Genomic DNA, 22,247 nt, shown 5'->3' with positions numbered 1-22,247 from the left:
AATTCGGAATTTGATATTGGTAAACTATTAAGTTATATTATACCAATAGCGTGTAATTAAGCGCCTGCGTCGTGAGTTAACCGTAATATAAATAAAGTCCTTGTCGGTTCCGATGACGGCGACCTCAGGAAATTATGGATGATTTTGCCTGTATAAGGTCTATACCTAACAGGCAAAATAATCAGCTCTTATGTGCCTAGCCAGACCGAAATTGGTCTAAAAGACCCTTTTACAAGCCCCACAAAAGAGTTGGCCAGATGCATATTGCATTAAAGTAATTTGGTCTTTTTGCGTTGTCAGCATTTGATGTCCAACGTTCTAAGGCGGTGTTTCTCGAACGATTTAATACATACATTTACATATGTATATATACATATAATCACGCCTGTAGCCCATTAAGGGGTAGGCAGAGCACATGAACTACTAAGTTTAAGTGCTACGATTTAATATGACGACCGGTCTGGCGCAGTCGGTAGTGACCCTGCCTGCTGCGCCGCGGTCCCGGGTTCGAATCCCGGTAAGGGCATTTATTAGTGTGATGAGCACAGATATTTGTTCCTGAGTCATGGATGTTTTCTATGTATATAAGTATTTATATATTATATATATCGTTGTCTGAGTACCCACAGCACAAGCCTTCTTGAGCTTACCGTGGGCCTCAGTCAATCTGTGTAAGAATGTCCTATAATATTTATTTATTTAATACTTATGGTTAAACATAGATCACCAAGGCGACCTGTCTGTAGCAAGCTCCTCCCAACGTCATGAGCGTGCTTACATATATTCCTATTAATTTTGTAATAATTAATATGAGTATCAAATGCATCGATTTACGTGTAGTTTCAATGTATAGTTCACATACTAGGTACTACTAAATACACATTAACATTAACTAGTTGCTCATATCGTATCTTTTGATACTTATATTTGAATTACAAATTCACAGTGCTCATTTATATTGATAGCGATAGTGATAGCGTTGACCTGTCCAATGATATTACACAACATTATCTATCTTAAAAGGAAAAAAATCGTTTGCACTTTACTTATAGTGGACGAGATAATTCCGTGAAAAGAATTAAGTGCCTTGAGCGTTCTTGCTCTAGCAATCACGCAGTTAATCCTCGGATGGACAGACAGATAGACGCCACGAACTAGAAATAAAGGAGATTTTAGCCATTTTGGAAGATAATACTTGTGTTGAAAACTGTTTTACCTACTTACTAGTAGCAAAAGTTTTAGAAACAGTTTCGAACGGGGTTAGGTAATTAACAAGGATTATTTATTATACAGGAGTATGAAGTATGTAACTTCATACTAAGAATCGTACCTCGATTTTTTAGCGCCACCTATTAGATACTGTCATAACTACACTGATGATGCCAACAAATTTATTTTTTTCAAAATGTGTATTGACGTGAATCATGATTTTAAAATAAAGAAATATGCCATTTGTTCTCATAAAAAATAAAAACACGCAAATTTTTTTTTTTTAATTTATTTATTGTTGAGAAACAAACAGCGAAAAATTATACAAATGTATAAACAAATATAGATTAAACATAAGCCAAACAGTTTCCACTTATAAAAACTAACATATTTTTATAAGTGGAAACTGTTTGGGGAATTTTAGCGGTTATATTTACTAATAGATAGTTTTGTTAGGGACTTTTAATAGCTTCTTGTTCGCAATCCTTCACCTCCCACCCTTAATACAGAATGTACTAATAACATGTTTGTGGTACGTTTATCTCTAGCAAGAACAGATATGATCGAACACTCATGGCCAATATAAGAAAACCCCTCCTGGGGCGATATTGAAAACTGTTCAATATCCTGTCGCAGTCCGATATTAACTCGTTCATTTCTTGGAAAGGTTTTGAATAGAACAACATTTAAGGTATGATGATTGGACGAACAATCCTGATTAAATATTTTTTTTAAATACTGGCCTGTATCATGTTGTTGACATATTAGAATAAGATAATGGCTAACATAAAATACACAGTATATTATACTAGTATTGTATGTAGAAAGTTAACAGCGCCCCCAAAACGATTACTTATACTGGAGCAAAAAAATATATATTTTCCGTATATTCTAAAAATTCAAACACTAAAATACTGTGTTATTTGCTAGATGTATCTATATAAAACTGTCTAAATACCTATTCAATGACAATATTCGAAACAAAACGTAACGGAATTAAATAGCTAAATAAGTATGTTAAAAATACATCATAGAGGTAATATGAAAACATATTTTTAAATTCTATATTTTATGGATCGCTCCCAGTCCTCTCAAGTATATATGTATATTTAAATAAATTCACATTTGGTCAACAGAGAATGATTTCAAACACAGAACTTAATTTAGATAGAAGAAACAAATTCATATATTTGTATAGGGGCCGAGCGTGTCAAATTTTGTACTGAAGTTGATTCTTGCCCGTAATTTTAAATATGTCTCAGGCTCTTGATTGTTCATAATGTTTGTGTTGTTGCAATTGAATATCACGTAACGAGGCATTTTTTATGTTTTGGTTGACTTCAACTTACAAAAATTGACGCCCGAAAGCTGCAAGCTGCGAGTAAAGACGGACAACTCAGTGGATTTCACTGAGTTCATTTGACACGCTAAGTAGATACGTTTGCTTGATCTATGGTATATATGACATCTGTGATTTCAAACTACAAAGATTCAGTTAACCTATGTACTAAAAATAACAAGTACCAGTTAAACCAACTGATTCAGCACAATTTTACATTAAGAGCCAGTATGTTTCGGCTAAATGGTACCTGTCAAATAAGAAAGTTATGTGAGCCGAGATTTCTATTTAGCGATGTTATCTCGGCTTCCTACGTCACGCAACAAGACTCGCTTTCCAGTTGAATAGAGTTCTATACAATATATGTATACTGGTTGTATTTTTATTGGGTTAGTGAGGGCGGCTACCCCCTTGCTGCTACGCGAAAGCGGTCTTACAGACCTTCCCTCGATCTCAAATTAATGAAGATTGACGTTTACAGAAATATGAATTTTGACATGTGTCAATCCATCTCACTTATTTATCATTTATACGATCAAAAGCTTGTATACGTGACTAAAGAAACACAAATCGAGGTTTCTTTAAATGATTGCTGTTTTAATATACTGTTATTTTACCAATCGATTTAATTCCTTTTTTATTTAGTGTCAATAATATCGTAGAGGACAACTTACGGCAATACACTAAAAAACAAATGAAAACTTAATATATAAGAAATGTACAAGTAATTATTACTCGATAAAAACAATTAATAAAATAATATAATAACGTGATTACAAAAATATAAGAACAAATAACAGAAACTGAGCAAGTTGTGTTAAAAAGTTTAAGTATAATTAATATAATTTTATAAGCAAGAAATTGAAGTGCAAAACCAATTTGGCTATGATTAATAAAGTGAGCATTTTTTTTTTTTGCCAATAATTTTTTTTTATTGTTTTAGGAAATTTTAGGTCAATTGTACTCAGAATCACGAGTACTTTCAATCTCACTGGGAGACAAAAAGTGTCCCAGAATTTCCATACATTTTTGTTACTTTCCTCTTTTGTTACCCCATACAACATGTACGGAAAATGGTAAGAAAATAAGAAAAAATCGTATGGGACAATTTTTTTAACTACTAGGATTGAAAAGGCTAGTAATTCTGAGTAGAAAATAACATTTTTTTTTCAAAAATATCACACTTCATAAAAGTGGCAAAAAAAAAGAAATGCTCAAGTACAGGATTTCCGAAATCCCGTATCGACTGCGACGTCTCGAGGTCTCGACACACTCGTGTAACTGGCGCTTTATTCGCCTTGTCAAAAGTGTCAAAACTGACGTTTCTTGTTGCTTCTCAGTTGATGTGGATATAACATAACCACAAAATTAAAATTAAAAAAAAAAACTCCGACCACGACATAGTGGACCGATTTTCATAAAACATGGCTAAGAACTCTCCGGACTAATTTAGCTTTCAAACAAAAAAAAAACTAAATCTAAATTGGTTCATCCGTTCGGGAGCTACGATGCCACAGATAGACAGACAGACACACACAGTCAAACAGACAGACAAACAGACAGACAGACAGACATGTCAAACTTATAACACCCCGTCGTTTCTGCGTCGGGGGTTAAAAAAAAATCGCACGTTGTTGAAAACATGAGCATGGGAAAAATATAGATGTAAGAGTTCAAGCAGGATCTAAATACCTAACTTTATGTCGTCCTAGCAGGCAAGCATGGTCTTACATACATGCGCGGATCCAGATAGAAGAAACAAAGTCATATATTTGTATAGGGGTCCCCCCGTGGAGCCTAAGTAGGCCATGCAAAAATTTTTTATGTTTTGGTTGACCACGTGACGCCCGAAAGCTGCAAGCTGGGGACGGACCTCAGTGGCCTTTACCACGTGACCCCCCTGGGCACGAAGCTGGATCCGCGCTTGTCTTACATATAGTGCGATAGGGACGGACGGCCTGATGTTTTATCATTTATCGCGCGACCATGCCTATACTCCTGTACACTGTTATGAAGCATACCATTACATTTATAAAACTGAGAGACAGATCTCGGGTTAAGCATTGTCTTGGTTCGGCTCTTCTCTTATGAAAATTATATGAATGTTTGCTAACCAACTGGCTGTCAGTCATATTGTCATAATTGAAAAGTGCAATGCTGATGTCTCAATCGGTATTAAAATGAGGCAGAACATTTAAATATTCTTCATACATTTTTTTTCAGAAATACAAATAATTCAATGTCACGCGAAAAACAATTAATTTTAAATTCCGTTGCTTGTCAATTCACACAAGTTACATGGGAATGCAATTTCGTTGACGAGCAATAACTGAAATAAAATTACGTTTCATAAAAAGTATATCAAATTATGAATTGAAGTTTATCACAAGAAACGGAGGACAAACTTGCCATCGGATGAAATGAGTTTTTCTTAGTGCACCTGTGGCATAAATGATAAACTTAGCTATTTTTTATAACAATAAATCTATATTAATAGGTAAGTTCTATTTCATTTTCCTGCCAACAATCGAGCTTGATAATAATGTAATGTACAAACTTTCTTTCAAACTACCCAGTAAAAATAATCTCATATTTTCATATAACTCTAATGACTTGACTAGAAGACAAAAGTATAGGCACTTATAATTCTGTAAAATAAATAAAAACATTAAAAGTATATATTATAAAACTAGTAAAAAAGCCCACCAGATCGCGAAATATTTCATTTATAAGAATACCTACTTATATGTAAATATAAAAAATATCTATTATAATTATGTGCAATATATAAAAACATTTAAAAAACTTATAATATATAAATAACTATAATAATCTTAATAAATAATTAAACAAATAAAATTGTAATAAAATCATGTTAATAATATAAATAAATGCTTAAATACATATATTAAACATATATTATAACAAAAGAAATTACTACAAATAAAACCAATCAACAAATAACATCTGTAGTGTGCACAGCTATGCCGCATCCACTGACATCGCATTCATTATAACTCGTCAACATTCGTATTCTTGCTTGTTTGTTATCTACGCTGCGACGAATCTGAACAGAACGGTCAAAATAACTTGTTTCTAAGCCGCTGTTCATTATATTAACGATTTCTACCCACTTTTTTTGTCATGCATGCAAAATTGTAACTAGTAGTTATGCAATTTACAATTTGCCCCCCTTTCATTTTGGCCATTTTCTACAATTAAAATTAATATATTTAAAAAAATTATACTTTCTATTTGTAGAGGTTTACAATGTTCACAACTATTCCAAATTTCAAGTTGATAGCATTAGTAGTCCTCGAGATATTTAGGAATGTGACAGACGGACAGACAGACGGACAGAGTCGCACCATAAGGGTTCCTGTTGTACCTTTTTGGTACGGAACCCTAAAAAATGACCACAAAACAGTTTGAAAGCCTTTAAAAAATATATATTAGAAAAAGGGAAGAGCAAGGAGGTACAATGTTCATTCAGTAAAGCGTTAAAGTAGATTCTAGCGTTCTCCCGCCTATTAGAGGAAGGCTACTACGAACAGTGGCCCATTTCTCAAAACTGAAAGTTACAATTTTTTTTTTTAAGAGGAACAGGTAAACCATTTGACCACAATCTCACCTGATGGAAACTGCCGATGCCGTCTAGGATGAAGCATGTTTACCCAAAAAAAAATGTCTATTCACTCTTGATTGAAAAAGATCCAAATTATAGTGGGTTGGAAATAGACATGCAGGAAGTGAGTTCCACTCCTTAGCCGTTCGCATGATAAAGCTAGATGCAAGATACAAGTTACAAGCGGAAGTCACTTTCTAACTTGTCCTATTATTTATACATTGACTACCACTTGTAAATTGTAACTTGTAGCTTCGAGAAAAGGGTCCTAGACCTAGCGGATTTTCGTCACTCAATGTATTAAATACCTAACTAGATGAGGGAGGTAATCATAAGAAATCAGCGCATATCGTACCTTAATACATATCTTAAATATCGTAGATTGGAATATTATGATGAAAGACGACATAATGTTATTTTAAAACTAAGTTATATTGCATTTAAGAGGGCTTTCGTGTTAAAAATAGTGAAATCGCAACCGAGCACTCGATCATACCGTGTGTGGTATCAAATTAAAGGGATTTGCGAGTAGTTTATAAATATATATCACATTATAGGACTTTTTCTACTTGGTCTAACAAAATATGAGAAAATGTCCAAAAGTGGTAATAATTGTACCGGTGAAGGCTCGTTTTCAAAAAATTGGCAAAAATCAATAATAGCAATGTATAATCACTAAGGCATAACAGCAATTTAAGTAAACGTTGCAGATTAATTTAGTACAAAACTTACTTCGATGTGATGTAGATTTTCAAAGAAATTGTCACTTAATTTTAGGTAATTTCTGAAATAAATTGAATTCGCCTTAGGCTAGTTTACTCTTTTTCAAAAACTTAAAATAAAAATCTAGTCTGAAATGATTGTGGTACAGGATATACGAATTATAATTAAAGATATTGTAAAAATTACTTGCTTTTTCTGGGAATCAAACAGACGTAAAAAAAGATCATAGCTGTTTTTTATGACGCAAATCCAAAGAATGGACAAAACATAATAATTCCTTAAGTAGAATAAACAACGTAGTATTTTAAAAGAAAGGAATAACGTAAAATGTTTGAGTTATACAAAAACTGTTTACGTGCCCATTCTACAAATTCGTAATACGACATTGTGCATATCATATTGTTAGAGGTTGTATACCTTTTTCAGTATTTAAGGGTATTAATACTGGCTGGTTACTTGGACGATTATTTTTTCCGCTACGAGATAGACGTTGTGCGTCAGTTTAATTTTAAAGTTTATCATAAGTCATAACAAATTGAACTCGTACCTAATTACAACCTTGTCATTTTGAATGTTAGGTTTAAATTTGCTTACTGCGTCACCTGTCCAATTTGAAGTTTACTGTGACACAGGTTAAAGTGCTTTACAGTGACATAGCTGTCTACTTATTGGTAAACCTTATGTCGTTGCAGTAACATACACAATTAAACAGTTTGAAGGTTTATGATGGTAGCTAGCAATTATTTTATTGAGTGTAGAGTTAAAAGCCGAGTAGAGCTGCACAGAAAATTAAAAATTCAATTTAAAAAAACAATAATCATCAGATTAAAGAATGAACATTGTAGATACGTTTAAAAAAATAAAAATCAGTTGGGGTGTCTGAGGTTTTGAGTGATACCGGAAACACGGTGTATATTATCCTATCTACAATATACTTATAAGGTATTTTATCTTCGTTTTTTATATTTTACGGACTTCCTATATATGTGAAAACCTCTACTTAAAGGTTAATTTATATTCGACAACAACACTCTTAAAATAAAAACAATAATACTAAATGAAATAAAACTATGGAAACGGATTAAATCGCGTATAATGAATTTACAATTGGACGTAGTTACGCAGAAACGTTCCAATCCATCTGAAATTGTCATTGAAATGAAAGACTTTTGTTTTTCATACAAGGTCTAAAACTTAATGACAATTTCATGTGGAATGGAACGTTTCTGCGTAACTACGTTCAATTCATCCCGACGTTTCGAACACTTTACAGCGTTCGTGGTCAACGGGTGACTGAGGAAAAATTACAATGTGCAAAAGCTACCCACATACAAGAAATATTAACGAACCATGACCATAAATAATATAGATTCCTAAGGCAGGTTCACACACTATAAATAAAGCTAGTTATACATTATTCAAAAAAATTACCATTACTATGTTAAAAAAACAATTAATCAATTAATCTACACAAAATTGACAAAAACAAACTGCAAATGTCCAACACCATACAACACAAATGCCTCACAGTCTTCGTCGTGCTTGTTCCATTATCAGATGTACTACTGGATCCTAAGCCGGTGGTAAAGTAAAGCCATCTTCTCTATTAAAGTTTGGATATTTCTTGATCTCAATGGCCTCGCGCAACATTCTGGGTATATACCGCTTCTCCTTAGCAAGAACCAGAGGCTTATCAAACTTTATAGCATGATTGACTTTATCCATGACATGTTCGAATGGCAGGCTGGCGCTCGACTGTAGGGATCTTCAAGCGGGCCTTCTGCTTGACACGCGATATCTTGAGCTCGTTCGCGGTAACCGATACAATATTAATAATACGAAACATAAACTAAACCTTAATCTAAAAATAAATACCTAAGTAAACTAAAAATATTAAAAACCAAGAAAAGTTCTTTAGGCATGGTGCCGTAGATACTGGCAGCATTTCCTCGTTGTATCGCAAGGATTATTCTTTGGGCGAGGAAGCTGCCAGCCCTACGGTCTACTTAAATATACATACAACGACGCAGTATCTCTCGTAACGCGACCAAAGTGGGCCAAACAAATTGATTGATTGCAAACGGACATCAGGTGAAATAAGTAATGTTTTGAGAAATTCAATTGGGTCACGCTACTTATAGCTTTCCTACGAGTAGGTATCAAATAAAATGTTATTAGAACCCGTATATATATCTAAGAAAGAAGTCTCTATAAATAATGGAAACCAAGTTGGCGGCAGATGAAAACACAGTCTTTGCTTGATTAACTTTCATTCATATTTTATCAATTAGCTTTGGTACGATGTACCTTGTGTGGGTGTAAATAAAATAAATAAATAAATAAATAAATAGTATAGGACATTCTTACACAGATCGACCGAGTCCCACGGAAAGCTCAAGAAGGCTTGTGTTGTGGGTACTCAGAATTCAGACAACGATATATCTTATACTTTTAAACGAGCAATTCTTGTATATTTATTTATTTATTTATTTATTTATTTATATATATATTTATTTACACTGACGATCTCGGAAACCGCTCTAACGATTTCGCAGAAATTTGTTATGTGGGGGTTTTTGGGGGTGAAAAATCGGTCTAACTTATCCTTAGGTCCCGGAAAACGCGAATTTTCGAGTTTTCATGCGTTTTTCTTCGCGCGCCATCTCGTGTGCAGTAGTTGTACTGTTAAGACAGAATTCTTTCGGTCGATGTAAGTACTATTTATTGCAAACACTAGATGGCGACACAGGTCAAGGCTAAAACGAATAGAAAATACACTATTTGAGTTTTTGTGGCGAAATGCGCGCCATCTCGTGTGGAGTAGTTGTGTTGTTAAGGCTGAGAATTCTTTCGCTCGATGTAGGTACTATTCATTTTTGAACTAGATGGCGACACATGTCAGGGATACGAAACAGAACCGAGCGAAGCTCGGTTGCCCAGATATTAATAATAAATATACAAATACTTATATACATAGAAAACATCCATGACTCAGGAAAAAATATCTGTGCTCACCACACAAATAAATGCCCTTACCGGGATTCGAACCCGGGACCGCGGCGTAGCAGGCAGGGTCACTACGCGCTAGGCCAGACCGGTCGGTCAAATTCATTAAATTACTTAATTATAAGCAGCTTCTCATTACCTTTCTGTCATAAAACGGCATATGTACGTGTGAATTTCGTAATTTAAGAATAAATAAAAACTTGTACTGCAAATATTACTTTCTGAAATAATGAATGATTAATGAAACCTGCTGTGCATAAGTAATGAGCAATATGAGCATAGAGTAAATTGTTTCTTTAACAGGAGTCTCCCGCTGTAGTTTTTATTTCGTTTTTTTTTAAATTTTAATTAAAGGCAAGACATTTAGTTACAATAACATATTGTTAAATTTCATTCCATATGGAGTATACATAAATTTTGTCTATGTAAATTTAATCAGAAGAATATTTTCAGAGATTTTGCAAAAGAATGTCAAAACTTGAAATTTATTCGGCATGTGTCAAAACGAAACGCTTGAAATAGATATTATCTCTTCGGTATGGCGCGACAGAGCCAGCGGTGATCGCTTTCGTTTGGCGGAAATGCCATTCGGCTACGGGGCCTGGCCGTGAGCGTTTCGTGAGCGATTGTGCCATTCAGACAATACAACACTTAATTCATGACTGTCCAAAGAGGAAATACACAGGCCATTCCCTGGATTTGCTGAGCCCTGATGTGAACGCAGCCCGTTGGGTGAAGAAGCTAGATATTGTCATCTACGATTATTATTTTACCTGATACCTGTGGCCAGTGGCCCGACCGGTCCGCCGTACGTATATATAAAATACCTAGCACAGCGTAGGAAATCTGTCTGTGCGTTGAATTATTTTAGTACCTATAATATTCATGAGTTGATATAGTACGAGGATAAGTTTGAATCTGTATACATAATTAAGTGAGCGTAAGTAGATATATAAAAAAAGAATAATCCAAGGCAACAAATAACTTATTGAGCATGCATTATTAAATATTCACGTTATACGTGACAATATAAAATTGTAGTCCTTAAGTTGATAATATGTTGTTAGTAATAGAACAGTTTATAGCCATACGATTAAATAAAACGAAACGTCATTTACCCCTAAAGCGACTTGTTCCAGATCTGTCCCAGGCAATTTAAATTGTAATTAACAGATTGAAAGTTATTAATTCAGTAGCAAATTTTTAACAACGGCGTTCCAGGGGTTAAACAACTTCCATACCTACCAAATAGACGTCGTGTGATAAAATCATCTGATCTTCATTCAAAAACACAGAATATATTTTTTTATTTATTAGAAAAACACATACAAAAATAACTATAAGTACTTCTGTGTTCACTACTGTCGGATAACAAGCTTATATTTTCGTGGAATTCCTGCAAAAATGACACACAAAACCCTATTACGATTAACCTTTACAATCTGCAGGCCAAATACGAGTAATAGTTGTATTATTAATTACCCTTTAGAGACGGTCTCGGGGTTATACAAGATATTTTCGAGAGTCCAATTGGACGTTGTTACGCAATGTTGTATATCCGGGTGCCTCAGGAGGATGGCAATTAATTAATACACAAATCACTTCTGAGAAACACACCAATATATTTTATATTTATTAAATAAACTATTACATTTCACTAGTTCTACCTACTTGACAGAAGAGAGCATGTCAGCTAGAGAATATTCATACCGCGCAAGCGCGATCATTTAAATTAGGAAACTCAATACATACTACACGCAATAACGTTCCAATCCATCTGAAATTGTCATTGAAATTAAAGACTTTTTCACCACACCAACTGGTAAAGGCTTTCTTTGCTATTCAAAAATAGATAGCAAAATTGCATTTTATCCACAAGGGGGCAAAGTAATTTCATACAAATTTTAACTCGATGTCTTAATCTGGCTGCTAGATTTTACCTATAAATGATGATTTTCAATCATAAATATTGAATAAATTGATGAATTTGATTTATTTTGATGTTTTATAGTCAGTATTTTGTTCGTGTTGGTGTGGTGAAAAATTTTGTGTTTCACTCGGTGGCAAAGTTTGTTTAAACTTCGTGCCTTGATACCCTCGCAACGCTCAAGATTCCACTTTTTGAACCTCTCGCTACGCTCGCGGTTCAATATTGGAATCTTTCGCTTGCTCAGGTATCAATATTGGCACGTGCGGTTAAACAACTACTTTGCCCCCTTGTAAAACAAATAACTATTGTTTTTCATACAAGGTCTAAATCTTAATGACAATTTCATGTAGATTGGAACGTTATTGCGTAACTACGTCCAATTATGATACAGCTAGGATTTGTTTACTGGATGTGAGTAAAACAATTCAGCTTCCGGAAATTCTCAATATCCTCCGAAAGTGTGTGTGTCTGTTTGTTTGTCCGTCTTTCTCGGCAAAACGGAGCGACGAATTGACGAGATTTTTTTAAGTGAAGATAATTGAAAGGATGGAGAGTGACATAGGCTACTTTTGTCTCTTTCTAACGCGAGCGAAGCCGCGGGCAAAAGATAGTATTATATAAAATATATGTACGTATAAAAGCGCGTTACAAAATCAAAGTACCAACTTGCTGTCTTCCGTACTGAAAGAAGGCACTTTTCATCTTCATCAATTGAGTGTAAGTAAACATTGAACGCCAAAGATACCTAATGCGACTATTTTTACAATTTGTAAACAAATGTACGTGTCTAGAATAGCATCGGAAGTTGGTTTTCGTTAAATTTCCGTTACGCGTTAGTGCGTGTGTGTTCTACTTTATGGAGTTGCATGTGAAAAGGTCCAGTAAATGATCACATGTAGGTAGTTTAAGGGTCCCTCGGATCCTTCAATATCAATTAAACAACGAACATGACGAAGACATGGTTTTTTATGCACTTTTTGTATTATGGATGAATGCCAGCGTGTTTAGGTCAACAGAATTTTGCAAATTATTTTTACAAGATTTCGGGTAATCAGAGATGTGCCCTAGGCTGATTGTTAGTAAACGGCTGTATTGTAAGGAAAACTATTCATCATGTACCTTATCTATTGCTGGTTTACTGTCCACACAATAAGGGCCAGTTGCACCAACCACATTTGACAACACATCATCGTCACGCAGTAGATGTCTATGGAACTTCCCATTACAATAAAATTTAACGAACACTTTAACGGTGACAGACGGTTTGATGCAACCGGCCCTTAGCATAAAGATAATAAAGCTTGTTTTTTGGCACTACGGGCCTTTATAACTATATACATATTTATGTACTCTCATGCATATCTATCGGTTTACGATTTTTTCTACTTTCGAATTCAAACTTTTCATTTCTTTAATAGATCAAAGGTAAATCGTTTAGCACTACAATGGCGTACTTTCCTTTACATAGGGTACGGCTGCGAACTTTTCTTGTCTGAATAGACCCTTTTTGTACGGCGACGTTGACTGATGGCCCTAAAGAAAAAGTTTGATCGTGTTAGAAATATTACAGTGGGAAAGGGTAGCGAAGTGGAAAAAACAAATTGTTTCATAAAAATACAGTATTTGAATGACACTTGCTTAGATGAATAATATTACTAGTAGGTATAAAAGAAAATGAATATATTATAGAAATTGAGGGCGCAACAGGGTGTCTATGCACTGATGGTGACTTTTGGACCCGGCATGGCGCAGAAGAAAGGGTATACTCTTGGATCGACTCGTTCGTTTTTCGTCACGTTCCTAAATTTGTCCGATTCTCCTTTCATCAGCCATTCTTTGTTCGTCTTTATCTTAATCCGTCTCGTTCTTTACTTATTATTCTTCTTTCGGCATGTTCGCTTTTAAATCTATGTTATTCGTGTTTTTTTGTAGTCTTAGGTCGGTACCAACTTAGAACATGACCAAGTACGAAATGACGAAAATCGATTGAGTCTAAGTAAGAAAAAGGCCAACAACTCATTATGGTCAAAGACGATAATGACTGCAGACTAAGTTGACGAATGAAGAATGGCTGATGCAAGCAGAATCGGACCAATTTAGGAACGTGACGAAAAACGAACGTGTCGACCCAAGACTCCCAAGAGTTTACCGAAGAAAGGGTTTAGGCAATGTTGTTTAGGTTTAGGTACCTAACACGTTAGTGTGTTCCTTGCAACTATTGCTGTACCTATCATGAACTCTTTATTGGAATTATTACAAACAATGACACAATTAATAGATTTTCATGTACCTAATTTAATAACTACTCCATGAGTTTTTCGAGGTGGAAAACTTAGATGTGGCATCACTATTATCTACATGTCCAAAAATATGTAACACCAATTAGAACTACCTCATTTAATACAAAGCTAAATGTACGATTTCAATTAGTGATTATAAAAAGGTAATACGGGATAATACTCTCTCATAGGATTAGGATCCATGATGTTGCCGGGATATGATTGAAGTATCTCACTTGGGGCTTTTCATATATTAAACGAAAATAGCTCCTACAGTATACAAATCAAAGTACAAATACACTACAATATAAATTAACAATTAAAATATAAGCTAAAAATACCACGTCATAATAAAACTAAGTTAATTTTATTTGTATATGAAAAGCCCCAGGTATACCAGGTGCTTGTAACAGGAGCAATAAATTAAACTCTTCAAACGCACCATCATTTGTTTAGCAACTTTTAAAAATACACACTACGTTTCGTAAGCGTTTCGTTGCTAGCTTTCCCTATCGCTCTTCAGGAGCCGTAGCCGAATGGCATTTCAAACGAAAACGAAACGCCGCGAAAGGTAGTCTGGCTCTGTCGCGCCAATACGCAAGAGCGATAGAGATAGACATCTACGAGCGTTTCGTTTCGTGAGCGTTTGTGCCATTCGGCTACGTCTACGTACCCTGAAGTGACGCAACAGAGCCAGACAACGTTTCGGTCGCCACGTAGCGTCACTTTGGCAAGGCTGGCAGACGTTCGTTGTCGCTTACCAACGACGTGCTTCAGTTTATGCAAAGAGGATCGAGTATTATAGAGAGTTACTGTCAAAGTAAAATGTGTAATCACAGTGCATAGACTGCCATCTCTTGACAAAGGCTTAAAACTTTTGAACCTTCGTTTTGACAGTTTGGCCCATATTCTTAGCTTGATATGTGTTAAAATGTCAAATATTAATATTAGCGCCATCTAGCCCAGCGTCCCCCAAAGGTGTAACGCCATCAAGGCCACCGTACCTTTTTCTGTATGGTACTGGGGGTACGTTTTTTTCTTGGACTTTATCTGTCTATACGGAGTTACATATGTCTTTGGTTTATGAAAACAAAGTGCGTCGTTGCACTCGCTACCTATGACGATGCATTGGTATCTTTAGGAAATTAGTTTAGTTTAAGGACAATACTCGCAGTTTTTGTATAGCAACTGCAGGTGTCATTTTTTATCTTTTTAGGGTTCCGTACCAAAAAGGTACAACAGGAACCCTTATGGTGCGACTCTGTCCGTCTGTCTGTCCGTCTGTCACATTCCTAAATATCTCGAGAACTACTAATGCTATCAACTTGAAATTTGGAATAGTTGTTAACATTGTGAACCTCTACAAATAGAAGGTATAATTTTTTTTAATTTATTTATTTTAATTGTAGAAAATGGCCAAAATGAAAGGGGGGCAAACTAAAAATTTCAAGTTACTAGGTCAAGTGGGGTATCGTTAGAAAGAGCTCAAATTGAACGTAAATAAACCAATTTTTATAATTTTTTTGTTGTGGAAAAAACAAGAATTTTGAAGGAAAATGTAAAAAAAAATACCGTTCCCCCCCTTATCTCCGAAGTTTACCAACAACAAATTTTGAAAATTTTAGAAAACATTGGTTTTATGCTAAATATTACAGGAAAAATATAATTGTGTTTGTATGTTGAAAACTTTTTTTTTAATTCACAAAAAACTTTTCAGATTTTTACTTTTAATTTACCCACCTTTGCGGATGTATAAAGGCTTCAAATTAATACGAGATGTTACGTAAATCATCTTCTTTCCAATAAAGTAAAAACTGTTTAAATCGGTTAACATTATAAAGAATAATCCCTGAAAAACCAACATACTATGATCGCGCAAATTAGTTAGCGAATTCACCGAGAGATGGCGCTATACACAATAATGCTCATTAGTACCTATACTTTTGTCTTCTAGTCAAGTCGTTAGAGTTATGTGAAAACATGAGATTATTTTAACTGGGGAGTTTGAAAGTTTGTACGGAACCCTCGGTGGGCGAGTCCGACTCGCACTTGACCGGTTTTTTTTTAAGGTATGCCAGCTGCGGTCATCCTTACTTAACATTATAAATGGGAAAGTGTGTGTGTGTCTGTTTGTTTGTCCGTCGTTCACGCCAAAACGTTGCGATGAATTGACGTGATTTATTAAGTGGAGATAGTTGAAGGTATTGAGAGTGGCATAGGCTACTTTTTGTCTCTTTCTAACCCTCCACTTCTCTAAAATGGAGAGGGGAGTTTGCATAGAGCATCCCGCAATTTTCGAATTTAATACGCGGGCAAAAGCTACTTAGTGTCAAAAATTTAAAAAAAAATCCTTGTTTTCATAACCTTGTATTTAGCGTTAGGTACCGCCGTTACGCTTGTTCGTTAGCATTATATTATGGTTATTTTGCCAGGCCCCGCTTTTCTACTTATTTTCCTCCGCTTTGCGCGGTCCTGAGTGTCTTCTTCTAAGCCCGTTTACGTTCATGTCCATTTTTACGTCATGACTTTGTTTTATTTTAATAGCCTGTAAAAAGATGTTGAAGTGAAGCATTTTTTGTGTTGTTGCAAAGACATATATGTAACTCCGTATAGACAGATAAAGTCTAAGAAAAAAACGTACCTCAAAACCATACAGAAAAAGGTACGGTGACCTAGATGGCGATATACCTTAGGGGGACGCTCAGCTAGATGGCGCTGACATTTTAAGCTAAGAACATGGGCCAAATTGTCAAAACTGAGGTTCAAAAGTTTTAAGCCCGTGTCGAGGGATGGCAGTCTATGCACTGTGATTACACATTTATAATTACAATATTGCCCCGCAAAACTCTGGAAAGAGTTTGACTGCAGGAACAGCAGTCTCTCATATGTATAATACTTTTTTTTTTATCTAGCCTATAATGGTGTCCCACTGCTGGGCAAAGGCATCTCCCCTTAACCTCCATGACTCCCGGTTTAGTGCCTCTTCCGGCCAGTTGGTGAGGAAGGTGTCTAGGTCATCCCTCCATCTTCTGGGCCTGCCGCGTCCGCGCTCTATTTGTGGCATCCACTTGGTGGCTACACTAGCCCATCTGTCAGGATGCATGCGGCAGACGTGACCAGCCCAGTCCCATTTGAGCCTGGCAGTCCTCTCGCCGACGTCGGCAATGCGGGTTTTTGAACGCAGCGTGGTGTTCCGGATACGATTGGTCCTCTTCACACCTAGAATACTACGCTCAATAGCCCGTTGGCAAACCTTCAATTTGGACTTCTGACTCTCTGGAAGTGACCACGTTTGAGCACCGTAAGTCAGGACGGGCAGGATACACGTGTCGACGAGTTTTCGCTTCAGTGACAATGGAAGGTTACCCTTCATTAGTTCTTTCATGGACCAGTAGCTCTTCCAGGCATTTTCGACACGGCGCTCAATTTCTTTGTCTTGTCTGTTGCTGAAAGAGACTAACTGGCCCAGGTAGATGTACTCGTCAACGTAGTGTATGGGCTGCCCGTCCACTGTAACTGGACTATGTTTCCTGCTGTTGGTCATCACTTGGGTTTTAGTTCTGTTCATTTGAAGTCCAACTTGAAGGCTCGCGTTGCTCAGGTCTTGGAGCATAACCTGAAGTTCTGTGGCGGAATGGGCAAAAAGAACGATGTCGTCGGCGAAACGGAGGTTCGATAACTTCCTGTCGTCGACGACCACTCCTCTATCCTGCCAGACTCTTAAAGATCTCCTGTAGGGTGCTTGTAAATAGTATAATACTTAATCTTAATAATTTACTTTATAAACATTTTTACAGTATGACACATATTATAACAGTTTAACAAAAATAGAACAAATTATATTAAGGTAATGTATTCAGGTAGTGCTTTTTTAACTGGTTTTTGAATTTATTAGGGTGCTTTTCACTTCGGATGGCTTCAGGTAAGCTATTGAAAAGATATGGGATGCGCTTTTTTAGCGATCTGTCTCCAAAGTAGTTATGTATTCTGGGCACGGATAGCTTACCTGTAGCCACCGCTTTAGTATAGTAGCTATGGCCTATGGGATCTACTGATATATTAGAAGCGTTTTGCACTAGACAGCCATGGTTATTGACTGCAAGCAGGTATTTATGTTTAAGGCTGACTGATAATATTTTGCATATTTTAAAAAGTAATCTATAGTTGCCTTTACATTTGGCTTTGGTTTTGTTGTTAACTAATAGTTTTAAAAATCTAAGTTCAATGTTTTCTAGTTTTTCTATATTGGTCTTAGTGGTTAATCCGTAGCTATCTAGTGCATAACTTAATATTGAATCTACAAGTGACATGTAAAGACCGCAAAGTGCCTGTTGGCACTCTGAATTTTAAATGAAAAAAATTACCTAGTAAAACTCTGAGCTTATCATAAATAAAGTTTACATGTAGCGACCAGGATAAATGTTCATCAATTTGCATTCCAAGGTATGTGACACATTTAACTTGTTCTATAGGTCTACATGTACAGTTAGTAATATTTTGGTGAAAACAAGGATAACTGTGAGCATATAAACATAATGGAATATTGTTGATAGGTAGATACGGAGAGTGTATAAGTAGTAGTTTGGTTTTGTCAGCATTGATGTAGATACGAACGCGAGCCTGCTCGCGTGCTCGCGCGGCGTGGCCGCACATCGCGCTGTTGAAGCGCCGTCCACTTGTCCGTTCTGCAATATGAATAAACAAAAACGCCTTGCTGCAGCAGCACCTACTGTTATTTTGCTCGGTAGTGAACATTTACTACAAAAAGAAAGACGAAGAAGACGATGGTGGATTCGTGCCCTAGATGTTTTGGGTTCCATATTGATGGTTCCTCTTCATATAATTCAATAAAGCTTTGAATCATATCATTGCTCCACTCCATAATAAAATTCGAACACATAAAAACGCCGATAAAAAACTTAAAACTCGACCTCCGTTGTCGCGCGCTTTGTACCATCTGTTTAGACGGCGCGTATTAACACGAGCCGAGCCGAAGATGGCGCGCGCGCCTTTGATCCGTGTCGAAAAAACCGACAAGTGATGGATCGCGCGAACTTTGCCGAGCCGAGCCGAGCCGCGCCGAGCGTAGCTGTTTAAACGGCACCTGGCGCGCCGGATCACGAGCCGAGCTAGGCTCGGCTCGCGTTATCGCGCGCCGTTTAAACGCACCTTAAGGTTACCGCTGTATTCTAATAATAAATAATAATAAAACACGGACGGCTCGGCTCGCGTAGGATCGTGCTACCTCGCGCCGTGTAAACGCACAGGCTCGCGTTCGTATTGAGCCGAGCCGCATCTACACGGACGGCTCGGTGCTAACACGCGCCGTTTAAACGCACCTTTAGTGCTTCAAGTACCTAAGTAATATTATATCTGGAAACAGTAAGCATCAGATCAATATTATATTATGACGATCGCCAAATAAATGAGATATCATTTCCAACTAAGACGCGACGTACGATGTAAACAGGCGCAAACAAACGCCGCACGATGTTTGCGAAAGCTGGAAACAGTAAACACGGGCCGAAATACGGCTCCAGCAACATTATTTACAGCCAGCTTTCGCTCCCGACACGTAACGCACAATTTATTCACGCATTACTGTTACATCTGATTACCTACAAACACTACAGGAGGCCCATTGGGACTTTAAAAATCCAATCTTAATGTTCGTTCCCAGTGAGCACGACTAAGATATCAAATAACATTTATTGAAGATAAAAAATCAAGACACAATTTCTGAAGTTCGAATCGGCTTCCACGCGTGCTTATTACTCAAACCGTTTACGCATACATTTGTTTTCAGGTATCGGAGAGCTTCAAGGATGTGAAAAACCACATAATGTATGGCATCAATCATACGGAATATGAATATGAAAATTATGAGCCGAGAAGAAACAATGGATTAGATAAAAATGTGTCAATCGAAGATAACTCTACAGTGTACGCGAATGAGACATGGCCGGGCTACGAGATCTGGTGTTCAGCGAGCTCGTCGACGGGGGATTTCCTGACGTCACCGCTGTTTCAAGCATGTGTTTACTTTATGTACTGCACAGTGTTTGTGGTGGCCCTCGTGGGCAACGGGCTAGTGTGTTTCGTAGTGCAAACGTCGCCGCGTATGAAGACGGTGACGAACTACTTTATAGTGAACTTAGCGGTGGGGGACATTCTGATGACACTGTTCTGCGTGCCGTTCTCGTTCGTGTCGATGCTAGTGCTGCGCTACTGGCCGTTCGGCGGCGTCATGTGCAAGGTGGTCAACTACTCGCAGGCCGTGTCCGTGCTCGTGTCCGCGTACACGCTGCTCGCCATCTCCATCGACCGCTACATGGCGATCATGCGACCGCTTCGCCCACGCTTAGGGCGAGCTGCCGCCAAGCTCGTGGTGGCAGCCGTGTGGGGAGGGGCACTCGCCACGGCTGCTCCTATACCTGTCGTATCGACACTCCAAAGACCAACGGAGTGGTATAAAACTTGTCAAGCGTGAGTAAATACGTGAGTGTTGTTAAAACTGAAAATGTTGTAAGATTTTATTGAAAGAGTTATATAGAAATAATATTGTGTAATTTTCTCAGGGACATTTGCCTCGAACAGTGGGAACGGGTGGAGCAGAGTTCGCAGTACACGTGCGCGCTGCTGGCGCTGCAGTTCGCGCTGCCGCTGTGCGCGCTGGTGTGCACGTACGCGCGCATCGCGCACGCCGTGTGGGGCGGCCGCCCGCCCGGCGAGGCGCAGAGCGCGCGCGACACGCGCATGCAGCGCTCCAAGCGGAAGGTAACTCTCCAGAGATATTTGCCTCGAACAGTGGGAACGGGTGGAGCAGAGTTCGCAGTACACGTGCGCGCTGCAGTTCGCGCTGCCGCTGTGCGCGCTGGTGTGCACATACGCGCGCATCGCGCACGCCGTGTGGGGCGGCCGCCCGCCCGGCGAGGCGCAGAGCGCGCGCGACACGCGCATGCAGCAGCGCTCCAAGCGGAAGGTAACTCTCCAGAAATATTTGCCTCGAACAGTGGGAACGGGTGGAGCACAGTTCGCGGAAGGTAACCTCTATCACACACTTGCCTTGATTTAACATCTACGCCGGTTTAGCTTGCTTGCTGAGTTACTGACGTGCCTTATAGCCCTTATAGGTATCGGAATAAACATCAATATTTTGAATATTTTGCTAATCACTTTAGGAAACTGTATGGGCTGCTAGTGCTCCGTACACCAATTATATTCTGTTGGTTGCTTGATGTAATGATAACACTCACTATATCGACTTAATACGTGAGTAACCCGCTTAAAACTATTGCCGAAACACTTTATTGTCACTAAAATACCTTAAGTATAAAAGCGCGAAATAATGAATGAAAATGCTAATGAGAACACGCGTGATGGGCAGTAATTATGCACGTGAACTGGCTCGTATTCTAATAATGCTTTACGCAATTGTAAGTAATTTCGCTGAGATGGCAATGTGCGGTATGTGGACCGTACAGAAACAATTAATATTCTATATTTTGGACACGTGTAGGAAGGGTGGACACTTGAGCTTGAGGGATTATTAAATAAAACTTCTCCCTAAATGTATTTATTTTAAAGCAGGTGATTTAGTGCGTGGGCAGCGTGAGCGATTTCATTCATTACTGCGAAAAGCTTCGTAAAAATTTGTAAGTTGGAAAAAACTCAGAACAAGGAAGAAACAACAGTAATGAAATTAAACGGCGACTAAAAAGTTGTAAACATAAGTTACTTTATCGTTTTTTGCCTCTTAGATTTTTGGATAATTTATATTAATAATTTGTTGCACCATTGTCTTACCTAATCTACACACTGTTTTTATTGAATTCCGTTAACTTTAAGGGAAGATTCTTTAGTTCAAATACAATCAATTTCTCTAAGAAACTAGCCTCTTAACTCTGACGGTTATCGAATTATTAAAAAAAAAACTGAAATGTGTGTGGCATCCACTTCCTAATGTTATTTGGTTTGACATGTGCCGTCAAACACTTGACAATGACTTTAATGTTATGATTAAGGTCTTCTCACACTAATTATTCCATTTACTATGTATGGAAATGAAAAATTTTTTTTCATTTCCATACATAGTAAGTCATGTTTATGAAGTCGTGTTTATGAAGGACTTGTTAT

General features: G+C 37.3%; 1 protein-coding gene across 1 annotated transcript in view; it reads left to right on the top strand.

Moving 5' to 3' along the window:
* The window catches only part of LOC125242621 (RYamide receptor-like), a 97,905-nt gene that overhangs the window by 53,353 nt on the left and 22,305 nt on the right, over positions 1-22,247 (top strand). Inside the window, exons 2-3 of the mRNA XM_048151428.1 lie at positions 19,918-20,597; positions 20,690-20,888. Of these exons, the coding sequence (XP_048007385.1) occupies positions 19,954-20,597; positions 20,690-20,888 (843 nt within the window). The 5' untranslated portion in view covers positions 19,918-19,953. The remainder of the gene's footprint in view (positions 1-19,917; positions 20,598-20,689; positions 20,889-22,247) is intronic.

This window comes from Leguminivora glycinivorella, chromosome 3 (genome assembly GCF_023078275.1).
Source record: "Leguminivora glycinivorella isolate SPB_JAAS2020 chromosome 3, LegGlyc_1.1, whole genome shotgun sequence".
NCBI classification, from domain to species: domain Eukaryota; kingdom Metazoa; phylum Arthropoda; class Insecta; order Lepidoptera; family Tortricidae; genus Leguminivora; species Leguminivora glycinivorella.
This window is presented reverse-complemented; position numbering and strand designations above follow the sequence as displayed.